This window comes from Trichosurus vulpecula, chromosome 9 (assembly GCF_011100635.1).
Source record: "Trichosurus vulpecula isolate mTriVul1 chromosome 9, mTriVul1.pri, whole genome shotgun sequence".
Classification (NCBI taxonomy): domain Eukaryota; kingdom Metazoa; phylum Chordata; class Mammalia; order Diprotodontia; family Phalangeridae; genus Trichosurus; species Trichosurus vulpecula.
The window spans coordinates 83,043,590-83,066,280 of record NC_050581.1 but is presented as its reverse complement, the minus strand read 5'-3'; the positions used below and the strand labels follow the sequence as shown (position 1 = coordinate 83,066,280).

At 40.3% G+C, this 22,691-nt stretch overlaps 1 protein-coding gene across 1 annotated transcript in view; it reads left to right on the top strand.

Annotated features, from left to right (window-relative positions):
• The first annotated feature begins 6,034 nt into the window (after positions 1–6,034).
• Positions 6,035–22,691, top strand: part of LOC118831371 (histone-arginine methyltransferase CARM1-like) — a 263,918-nt gene continuing 247,261 nt past the window's right edge. Inside the window, exon 1 of the mRNA XM_036738690.1 lies at positions 6,035–6,239. Within this exon, the coding sequence (XP_036594585.1) occupies positions 6,035–6,239 (205 nt within the window). The remainder of the gene's footprint in view (positions 6,240–22,691) is intronic.

Sequence of the window (22,691 nt, the reverse complement as noted above, 5' to 3'; positions counted from 1 at the left end):
GTATAGTTCTTCTGTATGTTCTTGTTACTGCTTCTGCATTACAAAGCTGTAATCAACAAAAACAGTCTGGTACTGGCTAAGAAATAGAGTGTAGATCAGTGGAATAGATTAGCTACACAATATAGAGTAGCAAATGACAATAGCAATCTAGTGTTTGATAAATGCAAAGATCCCAGCTTTTGGAACAAGAATTCACTATTTGACAAAATTGCTGGGGAAACTGAAACTAGGTATAGACCAACATCTCACACTACATACCAAGATGAGGTCAAAATGAGAACATGATTTACACATAAAGGATAATATCATAAGCAAATTAGGGGAGCATGGAATATTTTACTGGTCAGATATATGGATAAGGGAAGTATTTATGACAAAACAATTGGTATAGAGTATTAAAGGATACAAAATGGATAATTTTGATTACATTAAATTAAAAGGGGATTGCACAAACAAAACCAATGCAACCAAGATTAGAAGGAAAGCAGAAAACTAGGGGAAAATTTTTATAGCACATTTTCTGGTAAAGTTCTCATTTCTCAATACATAGGAAACTGAGTCAAATTTATAAGAATATGAGTCTTTCCCCAACTGATAAATGGTTGAAGGATATGAATAGGCAATTTTCAGATGAAGAAATCAAAGCTATCTATAGTCATATAAAAATGCTCCAAATCACTATTGATCAGAGAAATGCAAATTAAAACAAGTCTTCGGTACCACCTCACATATATCAGATTAATATGACAGAAAATAAAAATAAAAATGTTAGAGGTGATGTGGGAAAAATTGAGACACAAATGTATAGTTGGTACAATTGTAAACTGATCCAACCATGCTGAAGAGCAATTTGAAACTATGACTAAATGGCTATAAAACTGTCCAGACCCTTTGACTCAGCATTACCTCTAGTACATGTAATATCAATTAAGTTGGGACTTTCTTACTGTTTTAAAATGATTAATTAAGTGTCTTTGATTGAGCCTTACTAGGTGCAAAGCCCCAGGCCCAAACCCCTGCCTACTAGGTGCTAAACCTATGTCGGCATGAAGCCCTCAGGGTCCTGAGGGGAGTTTCTAAGACCAGAGCCAATAGTAGGAGCTTGAGTTCTTGTCACTCAGATGACATTTGATGACACCTAAAGAGTGTATAAAAAGAGAGCACAGAGCTATTTGTGGGGGCTCTCACTTTTGGAGGTGTGTTGATGTGGAGACTCTGGGCAGCTGTAGTTAAGAGCCCTCCAGCTTGTAAACCTGGATGTTAGGACTTTGTTAAACTCTGGTAACTATGCATTGAGATTTGAATTAGACAAGGTCTGTCTGTTGATGTTTGTAATTTGTTTGTATTTGCTCTGAAGTTCAGGGTACTGACTTTTTCCCCTGAACTAAGTAAATGATATTTGTTTGTTAGATTGAAATAAGATTGTTAACCCCTTAATGTTGCTTTCCTTAGTAAAGCAGATCCAAAGAACCTGTGTTGGCAGCTTTCTGTGTGCTGGTTGTTGGCAGGTTTTACACCCTTAGAGCAGCTGCTAGCCAAATTGTTGCAACAGTAGGTCTGTATCCCAAAGAGATTTTTTTAAAAAAGGAAAATGACCTATTTGTACAAGAATATTTATAGCAGATCTTTTTGTGGTAGCAAAGAATTGGAAATTGATGAGATATCCATCATTGCCCATTGGGAAATGGCTGAACAAGTTGTGCTATAAGATTATGATGGAACACTACTGTGGTATAAGAAGTGACAAGCAGGAAACTTTCAGAAAAACCTGTAAAGACTTGTATGGACTGATGCAGAGTAAAGTGAGCAGAACCAGGAGAACATTGTACATAGTAATAGCAATATTGTACAATGATCACCTGATTTAGCTATGTTCAGCAATACAGTTGTTTTAATTTGCATTTCTCTAGTCTGTAGTGATTTAGAGCATTTTTTCCTATGAAAATTGATAGCCTCGATTTTTTTCTTCTGAGAACTGTGAACCTTTTGACCTTTGAACCTTTGACCTTTTGCAAACTGGGGAATGGAACTTGTTTTTACAGATTTGGCTTAGTTCTCTATGTGTTTGTGAGGTGAGGCCTTTGTCAGAGAAACTTGCTGTGACATATTTTTTCAGTTTCCTATTTTCCTTCTGATTTTGGCCATAATGGTTTTGTTTATGCAAAGGCTTTTAAGTTTCATATAATAAAAATTATCTATTTTATTTCCAACAAAGAAAGAAATGATAAGCAGGTTGTTTTGAGGAAAACCTGGGAAGACGTATATGAACTGATGCAAAGTGAAGTGAGCAGGATCAGGAAAACATTGTACACAGTAACAGCAATATTGTAACAATGATCAACTGTGAACGACTTAGCTACACTAACAAAAAAAATGATGAAACAATTCTAAAGGACCCGTGATAAAAAATGCTATCTGCCTCCAGAGAGAAAATGGACTAATTCTGAGTATGGATTGAAGCATACTTTTGTTTTTAAAAAAATCTTTATTTTTATTGATTTTTTTTTGCAATATGGCTGATATGGAAATATGTTTTGCATTATTTCACATGTATAATTAATATCTTGTTGCTTACCTTTTCAATGGGTGGGGGAGGGACTGGAAGGAAGAAGAAAATTTGGAACCCAAAATATAATAAAATGAATGTTAAAAATAAAATTTTTAAAAGAAAAAAAGAAAATATAAACAAAGAGGAAGTTGATCTTGGCAAGAAAGGTCATCTCTTCATCTGAAACTGGAGTAAGAAGAAAATAGTGGGATTGTGAAAGACAGAAAAGAACAAGAAGAAGCTCACCAAGTATGACCCTCAGTTTACTCATTTAAATATGTGAAAGTCCTGAACTGAGAGCATAGCTAGAGGGGGTGATGTGATCAGTTTGAGAAGGAAAGATTTGGAAGAACTAATGTGGGTTCTGGAACAAAGAATCAATTAGGGATGAAGGGATGGTTTGCAAATGTCATTTTTTTTAATTCTGTTTTTCATTTTTGTTCTATTAATGGGAGTTCTTCACAGACAGAATTTTGTTACAAATGAATTTGATGGTTTGCAAATTTGAATGGGATTGAAATTAAGCTTTGATATAGTTCTAATTAGATCTGTTTTATCAGGGGCATTTAAACTGATTAACATTATTCATAGCGTACTGGATGGGCTGTCAGAGATGAGAGAAGAGAGTTCCATCTCTATAAAGGTGTTGAACTTTGAATTTGATCTTTTTTTATTTATAGTGAATTTCTGGATTCATTTACCGTGAAGTGTTAAATTGGGAGTCATTGGCTTGGAACAATTCAGGCATTTACAGCTGAATAAAGTAGAATTTACCAAGGGAATTAACTGAGATGTCCCTGGAACCAGGGATTGCAAAAGTGAAGTGCCCTTTCATTGCTGAAAGATTGCCAATCATCCATATTATGATTAGATCAGCATTGTGGCAATCCCTAATTAGAGAAAATGCTTGGGAAACTTTGCCCCTCTTGATCTGATTTGGAGTAATTCATTAAAGTTAAAATTCCTGTTTGTTCCCTGCTGACATTTATGAAGGAAGTTTGTGAATACTGAATATTTGCTTCCAGATTTTGATTCAAAGCCATGTTAATCCAGCACAATGTACCTGGCCAAGGCTGAAATGCTGAAGATGGAGAATCTGGTACTTTCTCCCTTTTAACAATTTTTTTTAAAGTAAAGGCTCGCCTAATCCAGAATTTTTGGACTGTATATTCTTTTTTCCCATTTTTGGGGTAAGCAATTGGAGTTAAGTGACTTACCTAGGGTCACACAACTAGTAAGTGTCTGAAACCACATTTGAATTCAGGTCCTCCTACACGGCATTCTATCCAGTGCACCACCAGCTGCCCCTCATAAATTTCTCTTTGTCCTTTTATATCGTGATGGGAAAGAGGCAAATAGGCAGAGCTGAGACCTAAATTGAGCATCAGCTGTTATCAGGACACCTGGGTCCTTCCTATTCTTTTCTTTTGGCCTAGGGCTCTATGTAACAAAACTGCTGCGAAATTTCCCTCCCTAGCTTTTGGTGGAAGAGGAGGGCTTCCCCTTTTAATGGATGATACAACCACCAGTGTCCCTTGGAGCATCACTCTGCTGATTCACCCAGAGTGATTGGGGTAAAGCAGCAAAGTGTGTGGAACAAGCGAAGACCTCTCATAAAAGGGGACAAATTAAATAAATAGAAATAAGTAGGACAGTGAGTCCCATTTCTCTACTTAGATATTTTCCTTTCTGTAAAGCCATTTCTCTACTTAGATGTTTTCCCCTCCATAAGCCAAGCTAGTGACCGTAAGGCCCCCGAGGTTAAGAACAGGCCACAGGATGCTCACATCCTGTGTATTTACCTAATGATGAGAGGCCTGAAAGAAAGAAGGGTTGAGGTGAATAAGGCAGCAACCATAAAATCCTCTGAAAGTAAGGATAGGACACAGGATGCTCACCTCCTGTGCATTGACCCCAGGATAAGGGACCCCCGACTTGGGAGAAGAATGGATGAAAAGCCGGAAAGCCAGGTGCAATGTAGACATGCAAGACCAGTTAGGTATATGAATGACAGGAGACAAGGTGTAAGGGTTTTGGGGATATCCGTCACAGATGTAAGGGTGATGGGAAAGGCTAGTTAGCCACAGATGTGAAGATGAGGTAACCAACAACTGGCTTCTGCCTGTCACAGATAACCAAACCATTTGTTCATTGCCATTGTCATTAAGATAGATATGTCACTTCAGATTGATTGGAGAATGGGATAAGAATGGTGGGAAGGTTATGTCCGTCACCTGCTTGTCAAAAATAACCATACTATTTGTTCCTTGCCATTGTCCCTGGGATAGATTTATCGCGTGCCGATTGTACCCTCAAAGCTTACATCTGCAAGCTGAGAGGAAGGAGGTTGGTAGGCGGAATTGCGGTTAGGGACCTATATAAACACCCCAATTCTCTGTGTCCAGCGCCCTCTGACACTGAGACGACCCCCGGTGCTCCTGGTGCCCGAGTTGTCCTCTCCCAAGGTATCGTAATAAATTTTCCTTTCTACTTTCACCTTGAGATGCCTCTGTTTTTAATTCTTGGATTCGTAAATCCGTACCACACAAAAGGAAACCAGGTCCCTGGTAAGTAATGCCTTTTGCCAGTTCAATTGTCACCATCTACTCTAGGCCTGTCCCTGTTCCCAGGATGGCCAGTCCCCAACCTACCCACGACCTCCCTTGTCTCTCCCTTCCCACCCCCCATACATATACACACGCACATACACTCACACACCACTGCTTTGTATAATTTTGTATTTCCTTGTCTGTTTGCAGGGTGTTTTCCTTAGTGGATAACGAAATAAGTTCCTTGAGGCTTGGGACTGTTGGGGAGTGTTTTATTTTTGCGTGGGTATTCTCAAGCACCTGGCACGCAGCAGGTACTTCATAAATGCTTGTTGAAATGAATTAAATCCAAGTGAATTGGATGTGCTTCCAGGAGTCTGCTCTGGGAACCAGCCGGCCCATAAAAGAGCTCTGACCTCCTTAGCTTTCCAAACCCCGCCCAGCTCTGGCCTGAGGGCCTTCCTTAATCACTCTGGACGCCAGCTAGTGCAGCCCCAACGAACAGCAGGTGTCACCCTTTTGCTTCCAAACCAGAGTTCCCACCAGGTACTTGCCAAGCGCCCCAAGCCGGGCCCGGGGAGCGCTCCCCACCCGTGGCGTAGCGGCGTGAGGCGGGGGCACGTCTAAATGTCCCTGTCCCCACGCGCGCGGAAGGACATGCACGTGGGCCGCTGTTTTCTTCCCGAAAGGAGGGGCGCGAGAGGCCGTGCTGGCCTGTAGATGCCAGAAGGAGCCGGGAGGCGTCCTGGATGCTGAATTGGTTCTTCGCTGCCCAGCTCCCACGCTCTCTCTCCCTCTCCTCGGTCTTCGGCCTTCGGGCCCCCGACCCAGTTTCCCGCAGCGGTGCTGAGGCGGGATCGGCGGCAGCCGCGGCCACCGGGGCTCGGTGGCGAGCGAGAGCTGAGGCTGCTGCTGCTGCAGCTAGCGCGCCCCGACCATGACTGCGGCAGCGGCCGCGGCTTTGGCGGCCGCTGACACTGACCCGGACCCAGACCCACAGCCGCTGCGGTACCTCGTACAACTTCACTTCGTAAATGAGGAGCAGCTCTTGGATGGCCTGCAGCCCTTCCGCCGCAACTCGAAACCCCTCCTGCTGGAGGTGCATCTTGGGGAAGAAGATGCTGACTTGACGGTGACCGATGGTGAGTCCTAGGTGTCCTAACCTGTCGCCAGAACTTGAGATGCAGGCCAGGCGTCTGGATTTGGGAGGGTCAGTGTCGCCCCTGGCTTGGGGGGATGGGTGGGGTAAGACTAGAAAAAGGGGTGGAGGTGGGCCGAGAAAAGTGTGTTATGTGAGTCGGTAATAGGTGGGAGGGTCTGGGTGAGGGAATTCATGATTACTGTATTTGAAGGGCTGTCACCTGCAGGAGAGATTAGGCTTGTTCTGCTTGGCCCCAGTGGGCACAACTAAGATAAATGGGTGGAAGATGCAGTCTGACAGATTTAGGATGTAAGGAAAAGCTTTCTGAACAGTAAGACTGCCTTCGGAGTTAGTGCTGCATCCCTGAGGTGGGAAGCGAAGGAGGGTCCCAAGCAGGACTTGGATTGTCACCTGTTGGAGATGGGATGTTGAACAAGTTGAACTAGCAGACCTCTCTGGAATCCCTTCCGATCAGTGGATCTTTACTGCAGTCTAGCAGAGTATGCCTTCCTCTAATTTCTCAGAACTGTGAAAGAGATTTAGTAAAGGAAGGAGGCTTTCGATAGGACTCCAGGAAGGGCCAGAAGCTGTGGGTACAGAGTGGAAGTGAATGACTGAGGTCCTTTGGACTTGTGGTCACAAGTTCTCAAAGAAGCTAGACTCAGGGAAAGTAAAAGACTAGAGAACTGGAGGAAGGGAGGGGTTCGTTCACATCTTTTTAAGTCCTAGGAAGATTTGAGTAGATATCAAACTTAAGAAGCCCTTCTACAGCCACAATCTGGGGTTGAAGGTCTGTGAAGTATGAAAATTTATCAGCTGGCATTTAGTAAGTGCATAAAACAGTGCCAGACAGGTAAGTGAGGTTTTGCCCTCTAGAAGACAGAAAAAGCAAGCCTCATTTGTAAAGGTCAAAAACTGGTGGCGGAGGGGATGATAAAGGTCTTACTCCTTACTAAGAGTTTTAGCTGCTATCTCTTGGACCTGCCTGCGTTAAGGTGAAATTATTTCATTGGCTAGGAGTAACCAAGAGGTAGAAAAAGACAGGGAAACACAAGGAAAAAACTGCCCTTGGGCTATTTGGTTGTACTCTACTTTAATTAATTTCAGCTGCCTTGAGCACGGAGTGTGTGAGGAGTTCTGTTCTAGGCTGAAAAATCATTTCTGTTCTTTGGCCTGCTTGCCCTTATTAGGATCACCAGATAATAGATTTAGAGTTGGAAGAAACCTAAGGATCATCCAGTCAGTCACCTTCCTCACCCCTCTTTAAAACCGATGAGGAACCTAGAGCATAGAGAAGTTAAGTGAGTTACCTCAAAGTCATATAGGCAGCATTAGCAGAGCCAGGATTCAAACTTTCCATCAAGACAATGTCATATCATACTATGCAAACCTAATTTCATTTTTGGAATATTTTACTAGACTAATCAATCAGGTGCTAAGTTATATGAAGCCTGGAACTTAGGTCTCCTAATTAAGCCTAGGAGCTCCTAGCCTTGTTTCTTCTTAAGATACCCCTTAAAAATTTACTGTCCTCATCATGGGGTTTCCCAACAAACACAGCAGAGATGCTATAGCTATGGTTGCCTGAATTTCAGCAAAGTATTAACAAAGTTGATCATTCTGTTCTTATGGACAAGATAGAGAAGTGGGGGATAGATGATAGAACCTTTAGATGAATTCAAAACTGATGAAGGAAGGGCTAACCCTGTACTGCCCCTCCAAAAAAAAAGTATTCATTCATGGTCTAATGTCATCTTGGAAGGAAGGCTCATGTACTGCTCCAGAAATGTGGCCTTGGCCTGGACTGTTTGGTGTTTTAGTCAGGGACTTGAATGAAGGCATTGATGTCAGGCAGGCTTATCAAATTTGCAGCTGAGGTGAGGCTGGGAGGGATAGTTAAAATTATGGATGACAGGATTCAAAAAAACTTGACAGATGAGCCAAATCTAACCCATGGCACAGAACTGCAGATCTACACTCACATGAACTGGGTTTAATCTTGAAGATTTCTTCATACTTCATACATTCTGACTCATGATAATACCCAGGACTTCCAGAAAACTTTAGAATTTGGCTCTTGTCATTCCCTAGAGGAACCCTCGGCTCCAGTTAAGCCATCAGACTAACAAAACGTCAAATATAGGACAGTTTTTAGTAAATTGGGAAGAAAACCCAAAGAATTTGAACCTGGACTCATAAAGAATCAAAACAATTCTCCACTCTTGGGATCCCTACCTTGCCACTTGTCCCTGGACAGGAGGCCCAGTCAGCATACTGATGGATGAATACTATCCATATTGGTCAGTAAGCAGTGAGTTCTACCACCAACCCCTTCTTCTGGGTCCTTGGGAATGATTAAAAGAATTCCAATTAATAAGACTAAACAGAAATAACCCAGTAAATGTTTTTAAAAGTATTCAGCAAACATTTATTAAGTGCCTACAGTGTGCAAGACACTGTTATTTGTTGGACCTAGAAACATCCACTGATCTCAGAGAGTTTACATTCACTACCATGATACACCATGTTCATAATTAAGTAACTACAAAGTTGTCTCAAGGAGGAAAGAAGTGACTGGGGTAGAGGGGGGCAGTAGAAAAGGGATCAAGAAAGACTTAGCTGAGGAGATGTCATTTGAAATGTGCTTTGCAGAAACCAAGGGATGCTACCTAGAGGTAAGGAGGGAGTCCATTTCAAACATGGGGACCACCTTTGAAAAGGCATTAAGTTATGTATAGGGAACCACTAGTTGGTCAGCTTCATGAGAAAAGAGAACCTGTAAAAAGGAATAATGTGAAATAAATCCCAGATTACTTGATTTTCTGATCCAGCAAATTGACTCTCCACCTACCTGAAATGCTTGTGTTCTGGCTTTTCTAGATTGAACGCTACCCTCACTCTTCTGGATTAAGTGGGTATCTCAAATTACTTCCTGCTATCATCGATACTTTAAAATTTTTCTGGGTGGGATAGAAGGCACAATGTAATGAAAATATGGAGAGATGAGCCTGGGAAATAATGCTTCATGCCTTCCCTGGCATCTGGAAAAAAACAAGGCAGGAGGAGGGTGAGAAGAAAGAGAGTAGGAAATCATGAAACAAATCTCTGCTGTTTTTATTGGGAAATCTCGTGATGAGGAGAGTAAATTTAAAAGGAGTACCTTAAGAAGAAACCATGGTATGAGACTAGAAGCACCTAGATTTAATTAGGAGACCTAAGTTCCAGGCTTCATACAACTTTGGCCAAGTCACTTTAATTCTCTGGACCTACATATCCTCATTCACAAAGTGGAAAGATTGGAATAAGCCATAAGGCCATAGATTTAGAGCCCCAAATTCCTTCCGGCTCTAAATGCTGTTCCTAAAGTCATTTTTCAAATTAAAAATATACTGGCTTTCTATCATTATCTATTTGGGATTCGTTGATCTTCTCCATCCTTAGAAAATTAACCTGATAACTTTTCCCAATGGAATCACAGTTCCAGAAGTTGTTAGTTCCAGAAGGATTTTTTTTCTTTTTTGGTGAGGCCATCAGAGTTAAGTGACTTGCCCAGGGTCAAAAAGCTAGTAAGTGTCAAGTGTCTGAGGCTGGATTTGAACTCAGGTCTTCCTGACTCTGGGACTGATGTTCCATCCGTTGCGTAGCTGCTCCTCCAGAAGGATTTTAACAATAATTTAGTCCATCCCCTTCATTTTACAGTTGAAGAAACAGACCTGGAGAAATGAAGTAGGATCATAGGTTATGGAACTAAAAGGATCTCTAGGTGGCAGAGCTTAGAGATATGAGCACAAGTCCACTGGTCTGTGCACTTAATCAAGTACTCTTAAGTAAGGTGTGTTTGTGGTAAGCTACTGACAATAACATCCCCTTGGTGACCAACAGAATAATTTTAAAGACAGTTCTTGGCAATGGGACTTGTTGGTGTGACTTTTCCTGTAGCTGTGAAAATGAAATTGACTTGGCTTCTAAGGCCTTAACTCTTAAGTGATTTTTCTACACCCCCTCAAAAAAAGATTAACCATAAGTCCCCTGGAAAAGATCTTGGCTAATATAGCCCTTGTAAGAGTTTACCTAAGGCCTACACCAGAAGTGGGGAACCTGCAGCCTTGAGGCCACATGTGGCCGTCTAGGTCCTCAAAATCGGCTCTTTTACTGAATCCAAACTTCACAGAAGTTCTCTAGAAGGTGGCAAAATAGTATGCTTCTTCAATAGAGGAAGGCACATGGAAGATGAAAGGAATGGAATGAAACTAAGCAAAAATTCTCTATACAGTTCCATTTTTGACCCAGTATCATCTGAAGCCCATATTCTCCCTCCTGGTAATGTATTGTTCGTGACAGCTAATCAGTTCCAGGGACCTGCCATTAAAATCCTGTTCTGATGCTTCAGAGCGTGGTGATGGCTGAGATCTCAAAAGCAATGCCAGTACAGTAGGAGCTCTTTCAGATCCTTTCAAGCAGAAAAGATTTCAAATAGGGGTCAGTGATGAAGTTCATCCTCTGCGATTTGAGCACCTACCTGGCTAATTTCAGAGAGGGCTACTTGGGAGAAAAGAGGGAGAATTCGGAATGGCCTGATCTAAGAGGTAGTACCTGAGTTGTGCTTTGAAGGAAGGTGGGCATTCTACCTGCCTACTTTGCAATCAACTTGATATGATAACCTGGTGGGCTGCATAGGGCTGATATTTTGGGCATAGGAACTCCTTGCTACTTATTGATACCATGTCAATACAAAAGTGAAGAAAGGTAACATTCTATATCATTAGATGGAGTACCTGAACTGAGAAAAATCACAGGACATCAATAGAGTGAATTAAAATTTAGTGGCTAAATTTGCCTTATTTTAGAATTAACATCATCGACAAATAGCTGGTATTGATACAACACTTACTATGTGTCAAGTACTTGTGCTAAGCACTTTCACAAATATTATCTCAGCTGCTCCTCACAACAGTCCTGGAAGATAGGTACTATTATTATCTCTGTTTTATAGTTGAGGAAACTGAGTCAGACAAAGGTTAAATAAGTGATTTACCATGCAGATAGTAAAGTCTCTGAAGCTGGTTTTGAACTTGTGTCTTGCTGAGTCCAAGCCTAACATTCTATCGACCACCTAGCTGCCTTCACCTACCAGTGAACAGTTTAGTGTAACAGACCCTCTTGGGGGAAGGGAGGAACATTTTTAAAACTTTAATTTGAATGAATTGACTAGTGAATTCTTAATTAAATTTTGACATGCGTAGGATGGAGGGTGGAGCAAGGTTATTGGGAACCTAACCATAAATAGTGCTACCAAAAGATTCACTATTACATTAAAAGAAATTACAAGCCTCATAGTAATGGCACCTTTATCACTAAAATGTGCTCTATTAAGCTGTTATTAAAATTTGGGGATTGATTTATTATGTTTAGAAAATTTTCTCACCAATTTTAAATCCTCTGGTTTCCTCTGAGAGTTCCTCAAAAGTGAAACTGCTCCTTTCATAACTATATTTTTTGTCCAGATCAGTGATTTCAGTGTACCTGGCAATTCCCAATTTGGAAGGCCCATCTCCAAAGGCATATCAGTAATATCTATAATTCAGTCTCCTAGAGTTCCTGGGGGCGCTGAGGGGATGGTAGATGTCCCAATGCTCTTGAGGTCATGGAATCATCAGTGTAGCTATACCTTTCATATTCAGAATATCAATCTTGGGCCAGCTAGGTGGCACAGTGAGTAGAGAGCACTGGCCCTGGAGTCAGGAGAACCTGAGTTCAGATTTGGCCTCAGACACTTGACACATGTATTAGCTGTGTGACCTTGGGCAAGTCACTTAACCCCAATTGCCCTGCCAGAAAAAATAACAAAATATCAATCTTTAAAGTGTGTGAAGGACCGGTAAACTTTTTTTAAAAAATACCTTTATAAGTAAAACTTACTAAAAACTACCTTTTTAAAACCTTTGAAAAATTGACTGGCTTTTAGAAAGTATTCAAATTAATGATACTGACTCTTAAGATTCACAAAACATGTGAATTTGCATGTATTGACTTTTGTGTGGAGTGGTGGGAGGAGGCAGCAATAATATAGTTGAGAAAGGGCTGGCTATGGAATCAAGGAAAGAAGGCTCAAATTCTGCTTACCTCTGGGAGCTTGAGCAAGCCATTGAAACTCAGTGGTTCAGTTCCTTATCTATAAAATGAGATTTTCCCCAACTCCAAATCTATTGTCTATAATTTTATGAAATAGGTAGCAGAAATATTATTATGCCCATTTGACATGTTGAATATATATCTATATATAACCTGAAAGCTTACAGGACTTGCCCCATGGTCATACAGTTATTAAGTGTATCTATCAGTCCCCAACTAGATCTCCTTAGCAGGGGAGGTAATGTGATAAGGTGGAAAATGATCAGGGGACATGAGGTCACATCCCATCTCTGCTTACTGCCTATGTGACCTTGGGCAAATCCCTTAACCTCCCTGGGCCCCATTTTCCTCATCTGTAAAATGAAGGGGTTGAACTAAGTGGCATCTGAGGTGCCTTTCAGCACTAGAACTGTGATTCTAGAACTCTTCCCATTTGTATTCTCAACTTTGTTACTTTTTCTTGAGGGAACAGAACGTCTTTTAATTAAACTACAAGATAATGAATAAATGAATCATAGATAATCAGTACATTTATAATAGTCTCAGCTAGTGGATTCCAGAAGATGCCAAGCGCTTTTTTCTCCTAGTTGACAATAGTCATTTAGGTGAATGTGATGGGAAAACATCTTCCCTTGACATTAGTGATAGAGAATAAGTGTGATATGGTAGCCTTCACCTTGGGAGTCAGAATGTCTTGTCCTACCATTTAGTAACTATAACTTGAAGCAATTTGATTGGCATGTCTTTGTGCCTTGAGATTTTTTTATTTGTTTTGTTTTTGCATCCCTGTAAAATGGGGTCATCAATGGCTGATCTAACTCATAAGGATGTTGTGCTAATTAGTTATATGAGAAATAGAGCAGGAAAGTGTTCTGGAAACAGTATAGTGTTATGCAAATGTAATGAATTAATAGACAGCAGACTTCTGCTGGAGCTTCTTCAAATGCCTCATCAAGGGGCGAAGGTGTCCCTGTGTTCTTGAAGGATGTTCCAGCTGAGGGACAACTCTGTCAAGGTCTGCCAATCTTGAAAATCTTTTGCGTTTGGAGCTTGGCAGTGTCTATTATCTGAAGAGCCGCTGAGCTAAACTGGAGAGGCTCATCACCCAAAGGTGATAAAACATGCAGCATGAAAGTTACTTTTGAGTCATTCTCTTAAGACAAGCTTAATTGATTGGCTATTCAGGAAAGGCAGTGTGATACAAGGCAAGGCCCCATATTTGGGGGTAGGGGGAGTTGGTTGGGAGGAGAGGGAAGACAAACCCCATGATTTGGGGTTTAGGTGTTGTGGAGGAAGGAAGGAGAGAGACTCTAGGATACGAGGGGAAAAAACCTTGGAACACCACAAGGTCACTGCTGGGAGCCTTACTTTCTAAGACTTTGGGGAGAAAAGGTTAGGGCCTGACTGGGAAGAGTTCAGGAGGAGCCATCAGGAGGAAGAAGCTTTTTTTTTTAAACAAATTTTTTTGCTACCTCGCTGCTGAAGGTCCACTGTTTTTATTGCTGCAGCCCTCTAAATTTGAATGCTCTGAGGCCAAGTTGGGTCTTGAAGGAAACCAGAGCGGTCAATAGTCAGAGTGGAGGAGGGAGAGTGTGCCAGGAATGAGGAACGGCCTGAGAAAATGCCTGGAACTGAGTAATGAAGTGAGATGTTTGTGGAAGAGCCAGAAAGCCAGTGTCACTGGATCAAAGAGTGTATGTTGGGGACTAAGGTGTAAAAAGACTGGAAAGATAAAAGGGGACTAGGTTATGAAGGGCTTTGAATGCCAAACAGAATATTTTGTATTTGCTCTGGGTGGTGATAGGGAGCCACGGGAGTTTATTGGGTGTGGAGGATGACATGGTCAGACTCTTGTTTTAAGAAAATCACTTTGGTGACAGAATGGAGGATGGATTGGAGTTGGAAGAGACTTGAGGCAAGGAGACCAGTTGGAAAGATATTGCATTAGTCCAGATCATGATGTTCAAGGTGGGGAAATCATCTTTATTTTCACTAGTCTCTAACTGAAATTTAGCATTTCTCTCAATTATTCAACAGCATTCTTCTGAGCAGGGGTCCACTGGCTTCATCAGACTGCATCAGACTGCCAGAGGCGGGCATGACAGGTTAAGGACCCTCGTTCTAGAACCTTAGCAGCAAAGGCGAGGAAAAACATAGGCTGGTAGCTCTGCCTTACTACTCCAGTGAGAATGACATTTTCTGTGCCTTCCTTGGTATGTTCTGACTGGCCTTTTTCATGGACTGCTTTATTTTCCCCCTGGGTGCTGAAAATATTGCATCTGCCTTGAGTTGTAAGATTGAAAATATTGAGTCATGCTTGAGGAGGAAGAAGTAAAGAGTAAGAGGTTATTTTAATTGGTATAAATAAATGCTTTATTTAAATGTAGATTGTAAATTAACTCTGATGCTCCACTTCTTCACTGTGTGTGGGGGAGAGGTTGGAGTGTGTGTGTGTGTGTGTGTGTGTGTGTGTGTGTGTGTGTGTGAGAGAGAGAGAACACATGCCCTGATTGAAGATACTGAGGCCTAAAAGAAAAAAAAACAATTGAGGATAACAAAGAGAAAACTGATTAATCAGAAAGACAAGCATGCATAAGTAATCTCTCACTGTAAAGGTTACTTGTCAAGTTAGGCATTGATTTTACGATTAATGCATAACAAGAATGACAGATTTCTGTCCTGGAAATCACACTTGACAGAGGACAGCATGGTGAAGAGTAGTTACGAAGTATATGATCCTATCTCCAATTTTTCTTTTCTCCAACCCCTCCTCTCCACACCTGCCAAAAACCTATTATATATGTGACCATGCCAATCCCTGTGATTCCCTATCATTGTTGTTCTTGTCTTTGTCCGTGGGATTTTCTTGGCAAAGATGCTCGAGTGGTTTGCCATTTCTTTCTCCAGTGGTTCCCTATTTCACAGATGGGGAACTGAGACAAACAGGGGTTAAGTGACTTGGCCAGGGTCACATAGCTAGCAAAGGTCTGAGGCTAGATTTGAACTTAGATCTTCCTGACTTCAGGCCCTGTGCTCTATCCACTGCACCACCTAGCTGTACACTTCTCTATTACTTTTAAGATAAAATAGCAGTTTCTCAGATTGGCTGAAAATTTGACCCTGGCATACCTTTTCAGTCTTATTTCCCATCATTTTCCTATATATACTCTTCATTCTAGCCAAACCATCCTACTGAGTCTTTGACAAACAGCATTTTGCTTTGTGCCCACATACAGGCTGTGTTCCATGTCTGGAATACACTCCTTCCTCACCTGGATCTTTTAGCATTCTTAGCTTCCTTTATGGTTGAGTTCAGGTGCCATTTCCTACATGAAGCATATCCTGATCTTAGTTGTCAGTTGCTTGCTTCCTTTTCGAATTATTTTATGCTTATGTAACAGGCTCTCTGAGCGGACTCGCTCCCCCAACAAACACCAGCACTGGCAGGTTGGGTCCCCAGAGAGGCAGCTGTTACTACTCCCAGAATTCTAGATCTAACCCTGTAGGCAGATGTCCTCCTAACTTATAGATCACTAGCCTATACTGGTGTGCTTCCCCTTAATTAACAATAAGCCAGTAGACTTTATTCTTTAGCAAAGCCATTTACTAAATATTATAGTAAAAACTATTTCCTTTGAAAGAACGTTTTCCCTTAAAACGAAACCTGGAGCACATTTTTTTCAACAAGTATAGCCTTATTAGGGTGGGGGAGATAGAATGTGTGTCATTTTAAATGACAGTGCTAGTCAGGCCCCATGTGCAGGGAGCACATGTATCCCATGACTCCAGACCAGCCTGGCTTCAATGTCCTTTCCTTCTGTGAAGAATCTCATGAAGTTTGATGTGTAACATGGTGCCAGATAAACAAATTTGCAACTCAGCTGAGCTGAAGGCAACTATGTCCCCACTGGACAAGTCACTCAGCCATTGGGCCAGGTACATCTCTTGGGGCTCACCTTTGATGACAACTGCAGTCTCTTCATCATCTTCAGCCACTGGCTCAGCTAGATGGTACTTGGGTCTTTCAGCACGGGCAACAACCCTTGAACTAAGTTTGTTGGAAACTTCTTGGACTCAGAGCATCAGATCTGAGCTTTGTTACCTGTAGGCATAAAGCTAGAGAGGGCTGGGTTCCTCTTTGCTAACTATTCCAAGTTAAGAGCAATTTCTCCTCATCAAGGAACTCTACCTTTGTTTATAGTGATCCAGTACATGCAGCCAGCTTCATCCCAATCTCTGGTTGAGGTCTTGTGTAGATGGGAGGCTAAGAATAAAAGTCTAAATACAGTCTGTGCTCTAGAAGCAAGTCCTATGGCTCACCTGCTCTTCATATATGCAGTTAGCCTCAGCCCCTTTCTAAGGTTTGGAATGCTTCTTTTGCATCTGAAAGGCCTTCCCTCTACATTTCTATGTGTGCCTACATTTTGTCCTTATAATAGGATTCAAAAGGGATATTCTCTATAACGTGAAAATAGGGAAAGAAAGTAGAAATTAGAGAAGCCATATATTCTCCTCTACCTCCAGTAAACTTTAAACAAATTTCATAGGTCGTACTTCTTCTTAGTAACTTATTGTCCAAAAGTAATTCTTGTGTAGGAGTGTGGTGGGGAAGGGGAAAGACTGAAAAGGAATCTTCTGTAGAAAAATGTTTATATGCCTTCTAGAGCAGGGATTCTTACCCAGGGCCCATGAACTCAGATGGCAAAAATTTATATCGTTATATTAATAAAATTGGTTCCCTTTGTAATCCTAATGTTTTATTTTATACATTTAAAATATTTATTCTGAGAAAAACACTGTTGTAGAAAAAAGGTCTATAATAGGTTTCACCAGATGGCCAGTGGGGTCCATGATGCAAAAATGGTGAAGAACCTCATTTTAAATGTGCAGAGGAAGACCATGATAGGACTACTAAAGAAAAGATAGATAATGGTATGGAAAGAGCATGGAAACTGTAGTTAGAGGACCTGAAGTCTCATTCCAGCTTGACTCTTTGCTTCATGGGTGCCCTTTAGCAAAGGGTTTCAACGTATCTTTAAAATGAAGAGTTTGGAATAGATCAGAGGCATCAAACTCTCAAACTTGGGGCCCCACGTGGCAGAGTGCACTGGAAGCATGTTAAAATAGAACTGAGAAAATTTAAACAAAATAAATAAAAATGCAATCCAATATAATATTAATTTGTGGCTTTCTAAGTCATTATGTGACTGAGGAAGCCATTTCTGTTTGAGTTTGACACCACTGGACTAAATTATTTCCTTTTTACCATGCAAAACATATTTCCATATTAACCATATTGCAAAAAAGCAAGAAAAAAATAAAGTGAGAAAATTACACTTCAGTTTGCACTCAGTTCACCAGTTTTTTTCTCTAGAGGTAGATAGTATTTTTTCATCATGAGTCATCTGGTATTTTCTTTGACCATTGTATTGATCAGAGTAACCAAGTCTTTCAGAGTTGATCATCATTACAGCATTGCTATTACTGTGCTCAATGATTCCCAGATCTAACTTCGCTTTGCATCAGTTCATACAGGTGTTGCCATGTTTTGTTTTGTTGTCGTTGTGAGTTTTTTTTACTGAAACCACCCTCCTCATGATTTCTTATATATAACACAATAATAAAATATCACAATCATGTACCACAGCTTGTTCAGCCATTCCCCTGTTGATAAGCATCACCGCAATTTATAATTCTTTGCCATCACAAAAAGAGCTGATATAAATATTTTTGCATTTTTCCTTTCTCTTTGATCTCTTTGGAGTACAAACCTTGTGGTGGTATTTCTGGGTTAAAGGGTATGCACAGTTTTATAGATTGACTGGGTTATTCCTAAGCTTTCACCTAGCTCTTGATAAATTAGGGTGGGATCAGGAGATATATTCTCCAAATTCAAAATTTGTTGTAAAGACAATATTTTAAACTTCTTGGTTCATTTTGTGCGTGTGTGTGTGTGTGTGTGTGTGTGTGTGTACGTGCCTGTGTGCACATGCACGCTTTCAGTTATGGTTTCGACAGCAGTAATAGATTTATTTAAAAATAAAATTAAAATAAAAACACCTTATATTTATATCATACTCTACAGTTTCAAAATACTTGCTGAGTTTCGCTTTATGGAGTAAGACCAATTCCATACATCTTTTCTTGAACTAGATTAAACCTTCCAGATTGAAAAAAAACAACAGAACTCTACAGAAAGCATAAAAGTAACCTGAAGACTTAATGTGATTACTTGTCTGGAGATATGCTTTTATCTTGAGACCTTTCCCTTTTATCTTTAACCTTTCCCAAAGTTAAAAATAAAAAGACATCTTTAGGGTTAAGAGGAAATGCGAAGACCTTTTCCCATATGACTTACCATGGATTTGGTAACAGGTTCTATTGAGAATAAGAAAATAATCTATTGGAATATCAATCAGAAAGACGTGAACTCTGAAACAGACAGTTAGCTTTTTTTTTAAAAGAAACCTGCCTCAATTTAAATGTTTCTCTGATCAGTTTTGGATAACTGAAAGTTCACAAGTCTACTTGATTAAGTAGCTACTGGAAAACCACTCAAGTCTATGGTATTACCTCCTTATCTCCATGGTCAAGTGGGAGATGATATGAACTTGTTTAATGGACCTAGAGAGAGCCTAAGTAACCCTAAGTTAGTTGACATTTATTTCCTAATACAACGTAAGCCCTTTGAAGATAGGGACTTTTTCAGGATCGTCTTATTTTCCTTAGTGCCACAGTTCAAAAACCAGCCTAGACTCTTACTTGCTCTGTGATCTTGAGCAAGACAGTTCACATCTCCCAGCCTCAGGATCCTTGTCTGTAAAATGGGATAGGAATACCACCTGCCTCCCAGAGTTGCTAGGATAAATGAGATATAATATTTAATAAAAAGCTTTGCAATCTTAAAGAGCTATTTAAATGATAGGTATTGTTGTTCTTCCATATCATTCCATCTCCTTCTTCCTGATGCCTGTAATGTACTCCCTCTCTACCCCTAACACTTAGAATCCCTGACTCCTATCAGATCCCAGCTGAAGTGCCACCTCTTGCCTTTCCTGACTTCTACCTCCCCTACCCTAGCTGCTAATGTCACCTCCACATTATTTGATATTTATTTTGTATTTACTTATATGTATATCTGTGGTTTCCTGGTACAACCTAACCTCTTTGAATACAGGGAATTTTTCAGTGTTATTTAACACATAGAGGGAATAATTAATAATTATTAATAATTATTGATTTATTTTATAGTTTTAAGATTATTTTGAACCAAGAATTAAACCACCAAATGATCTAATTGTGTTCTATCATTTAAAAAAAAGACATCTCCACATATCTGGATAAGTGATGGACTTGTTCAGCTTTTGTCTGGGTGTTTGGCCTTGTATGAAAGAAAGCTACTGTTCTCACATACACGAAGTATAATTATTTTCTTAATTGTGACATTAGAAAATTATATCCCTCTAAGGCTTTATGACTACCATATATTCTTCCACTATGAGGAAAGAAACGGTTCCCTAGTACCCTTGTATGTTTTTGTTCTTGAGTCATTTCAGTTGTGTCCAACCCTTTGTGAACCCATTTTGGGTTTCCTTAGTAAAGGTACTGAAGTGGCTTGTCATTTTCTTCTCCAGCTTATTATATAGATGAGGAAACCGAGGCAAATAGAGTTATGTGACTTGCCCAGAGTCACATAGCTAGCAAGTGTCTGAGGCCAGATTTGAGCTCTGGAAGAGTTATCCTCTTCACTCTAGGCCTGGCACTCTATCCACCATGCCACCTAACTGCCCCATACTTTTATGCATACAAGTAGTAAATAAAATGAAATTTACGTTTTTAGCCTTCTCATCTCTTTGTGGAAAAAAAAGTTAATACAGTGATCCAAAGATGCATAACAAGAGTGAAAAGAAAGTAAGAGCTTGGATAACCAACCCAGGCTGTTTAGCCAGCCCCTCAAAAATTACCCTGGTAATAATCAAGACTAGATCACACTGTTTTTAAAGTTTTTATTTCTACTCTTTCCCTCTATGATTTAAATGCTTAATGAATAATTGAGTTGGTTGAGACCCCCAGAGACCAGCTAGTCCAACCTATAGCTGATTGTGCTGGCCACTATCCTCTCCGCAGTGTCCCCAGTGATTGGTCATCCAGACTTCACTCAAAGCCCACTGGAGAGAAGGGACTCTCTAATTCCCAAGGGAGTATATTTTGTTTTCACAAGGCTCTCAATACAGTTTTTTTTCCTCTTTCCTTATCTACTGGATGTTGTGAAGTATTAGTCTAAACCTAATTTCTCCCTGAGTACTATCACATTTTCCTGGTAGTTTTTGTCAGCTAATGAATCATTCCCCCAGTAACTGGGAGCTTTGAATTTATCAAATACGGTGCTATTATGTTTGTTTGCATGTTGTATACGTAATCTATACCGTTGATGAACCTCTCTCTTTTTTAAACCATTAGCAAATTGTTTTAATGAATATTGCTTTGTAGTAGAGTTTGAGCTCTGATTCTAATAGATCCCCTTCCTTCCCACTTTTTTTCCCACCATTACTTTTGAGATGCTTGAACTTTTGTTCCTCTGTCTGAATTTTTTCTAGCTCTATAAAATATTCCTTTGGAAGTTTAATTGGCAGAGCAGTGAAAAAGTAAGTTTAGACAGTATTTTCATTTTTATTATACTGACTGGGTCTACCCATAAGCAATTAGTGGGGATTTTTTCCAATTATTTAGGCCTGTCTTTCTGTGAAGTGTTTTATAATTAAATTCATATAGTTGCTAAGTGAATCTTGATAGATACAGTCCCAAGTATTTTATAGCTTCTATAGTTATTTTGAATGAATTTTGCTTTCTAACTCTTCTTATTGGGTTTTATCGGTTATATATAAGAATACTGATGATTTATGTGAATTTGTCTTGTATTCTGGGGCAGCTAGATGGCACAATGGATAGAGCACTAGGCTTGGAGTCAGAAGACCTGAGTTTAAATCAGGTCTCAGACACTAGCTGTATGACCCTGTACAAGTCAATCCTCTTTGCTTCAGTTTCCTCATCTGTAAAATAAGCTGGAGAAAGATATAGCAAACCACTCCAATATCTTTGCCAAGAAAATCCCAAATGAGGTCACAAAGAATTGGACATGTCTAAAATGACTAAACAGCAACAATCTCGTGTTCTGCAATTTTAAAAGTTTTTAATTATTTCAATTAATTTTTAGTTGACTCTCTAGGATTCTGTAATCTTATAGCCTTTCAAAACTCACAAGGTTAGATACTCAAGATTAATTTCCTTCATGAAAGAACAAATGTTGAAGCAAAGGACCACAGCCTATTTTCACAATGTCAAATATTGGCCTCAGAGGAGAGATGGCCCAGGGCCTTTCCCTTTATAACATTGTCTCTCACTGGTTACTATATTGAAGAAGTCAAAACCAAGAGCAGGCAGCCGAAGAGAAAGCCTTGACATTTCTTGTACCTACTCTCTTTCCTCTGCTCATACCCCAAACATCCTACTTAGCTCCTCATCCCCTCTTTTATGGATTCTTACAATGGTCCCTGGACTCTTGCCATTGGTCTTTCTTGTTGCCAGTCTCATGCTTCTTTCTCCCTTCCTTTCTCTGAATCTCACTGTTCTATAAGATGAGGGCACATTCTCCAGTCCATCCTCCACACAGGTGCCGAAGTGATAATCCTAAAACACACATCTGACCATGTCACTCCCTTGTTCATGAAGTTTCAGTGGCTATCCGTTGTCTTCAGGGTAAAATACAACCCAGCCCTTTCACAGCATTTAAAGCCCTTCAGAGTCTATCATTCTAGGCTTTTGTATATATTTCCCCTTATATTCTCTGCACTCTTGCCCTACTGGCCATTGTTGTAATTTCCCGTATAGAATCTTCCATCTTTAGTCTCCATATGCATGGGTGTAAGGGCAAGCAAAGTAATCCATGCCAGGAATGCTGTCCTTCCCCACCTCAATCTCTTGGAACCCCTATTTCAACCTTTATAGTTCACTTAAAGTGCTAACTCCTTCAAGAGGCTTTTCCTAATGTTCCCATACATTAGCTCATCACATCCTCCCCACTAAAATAACTTTCTACTCTGCATATATTTTGAATTAACTTGAATGTGGACATTCTCTACCCACTCCTCCATCCCCTTCAAGTAGCATATGAGGGACTAAACATTCACAATACTGGATGCATAATAGGCACTTAGCCAATGCTCGTTGAATGAATGGGACACTGTTTATGAATGTAGCTTAATAAGATAAGATCACATTAGATTTTTGTTTACCGTTGGACATGGACAACATAAACATATAA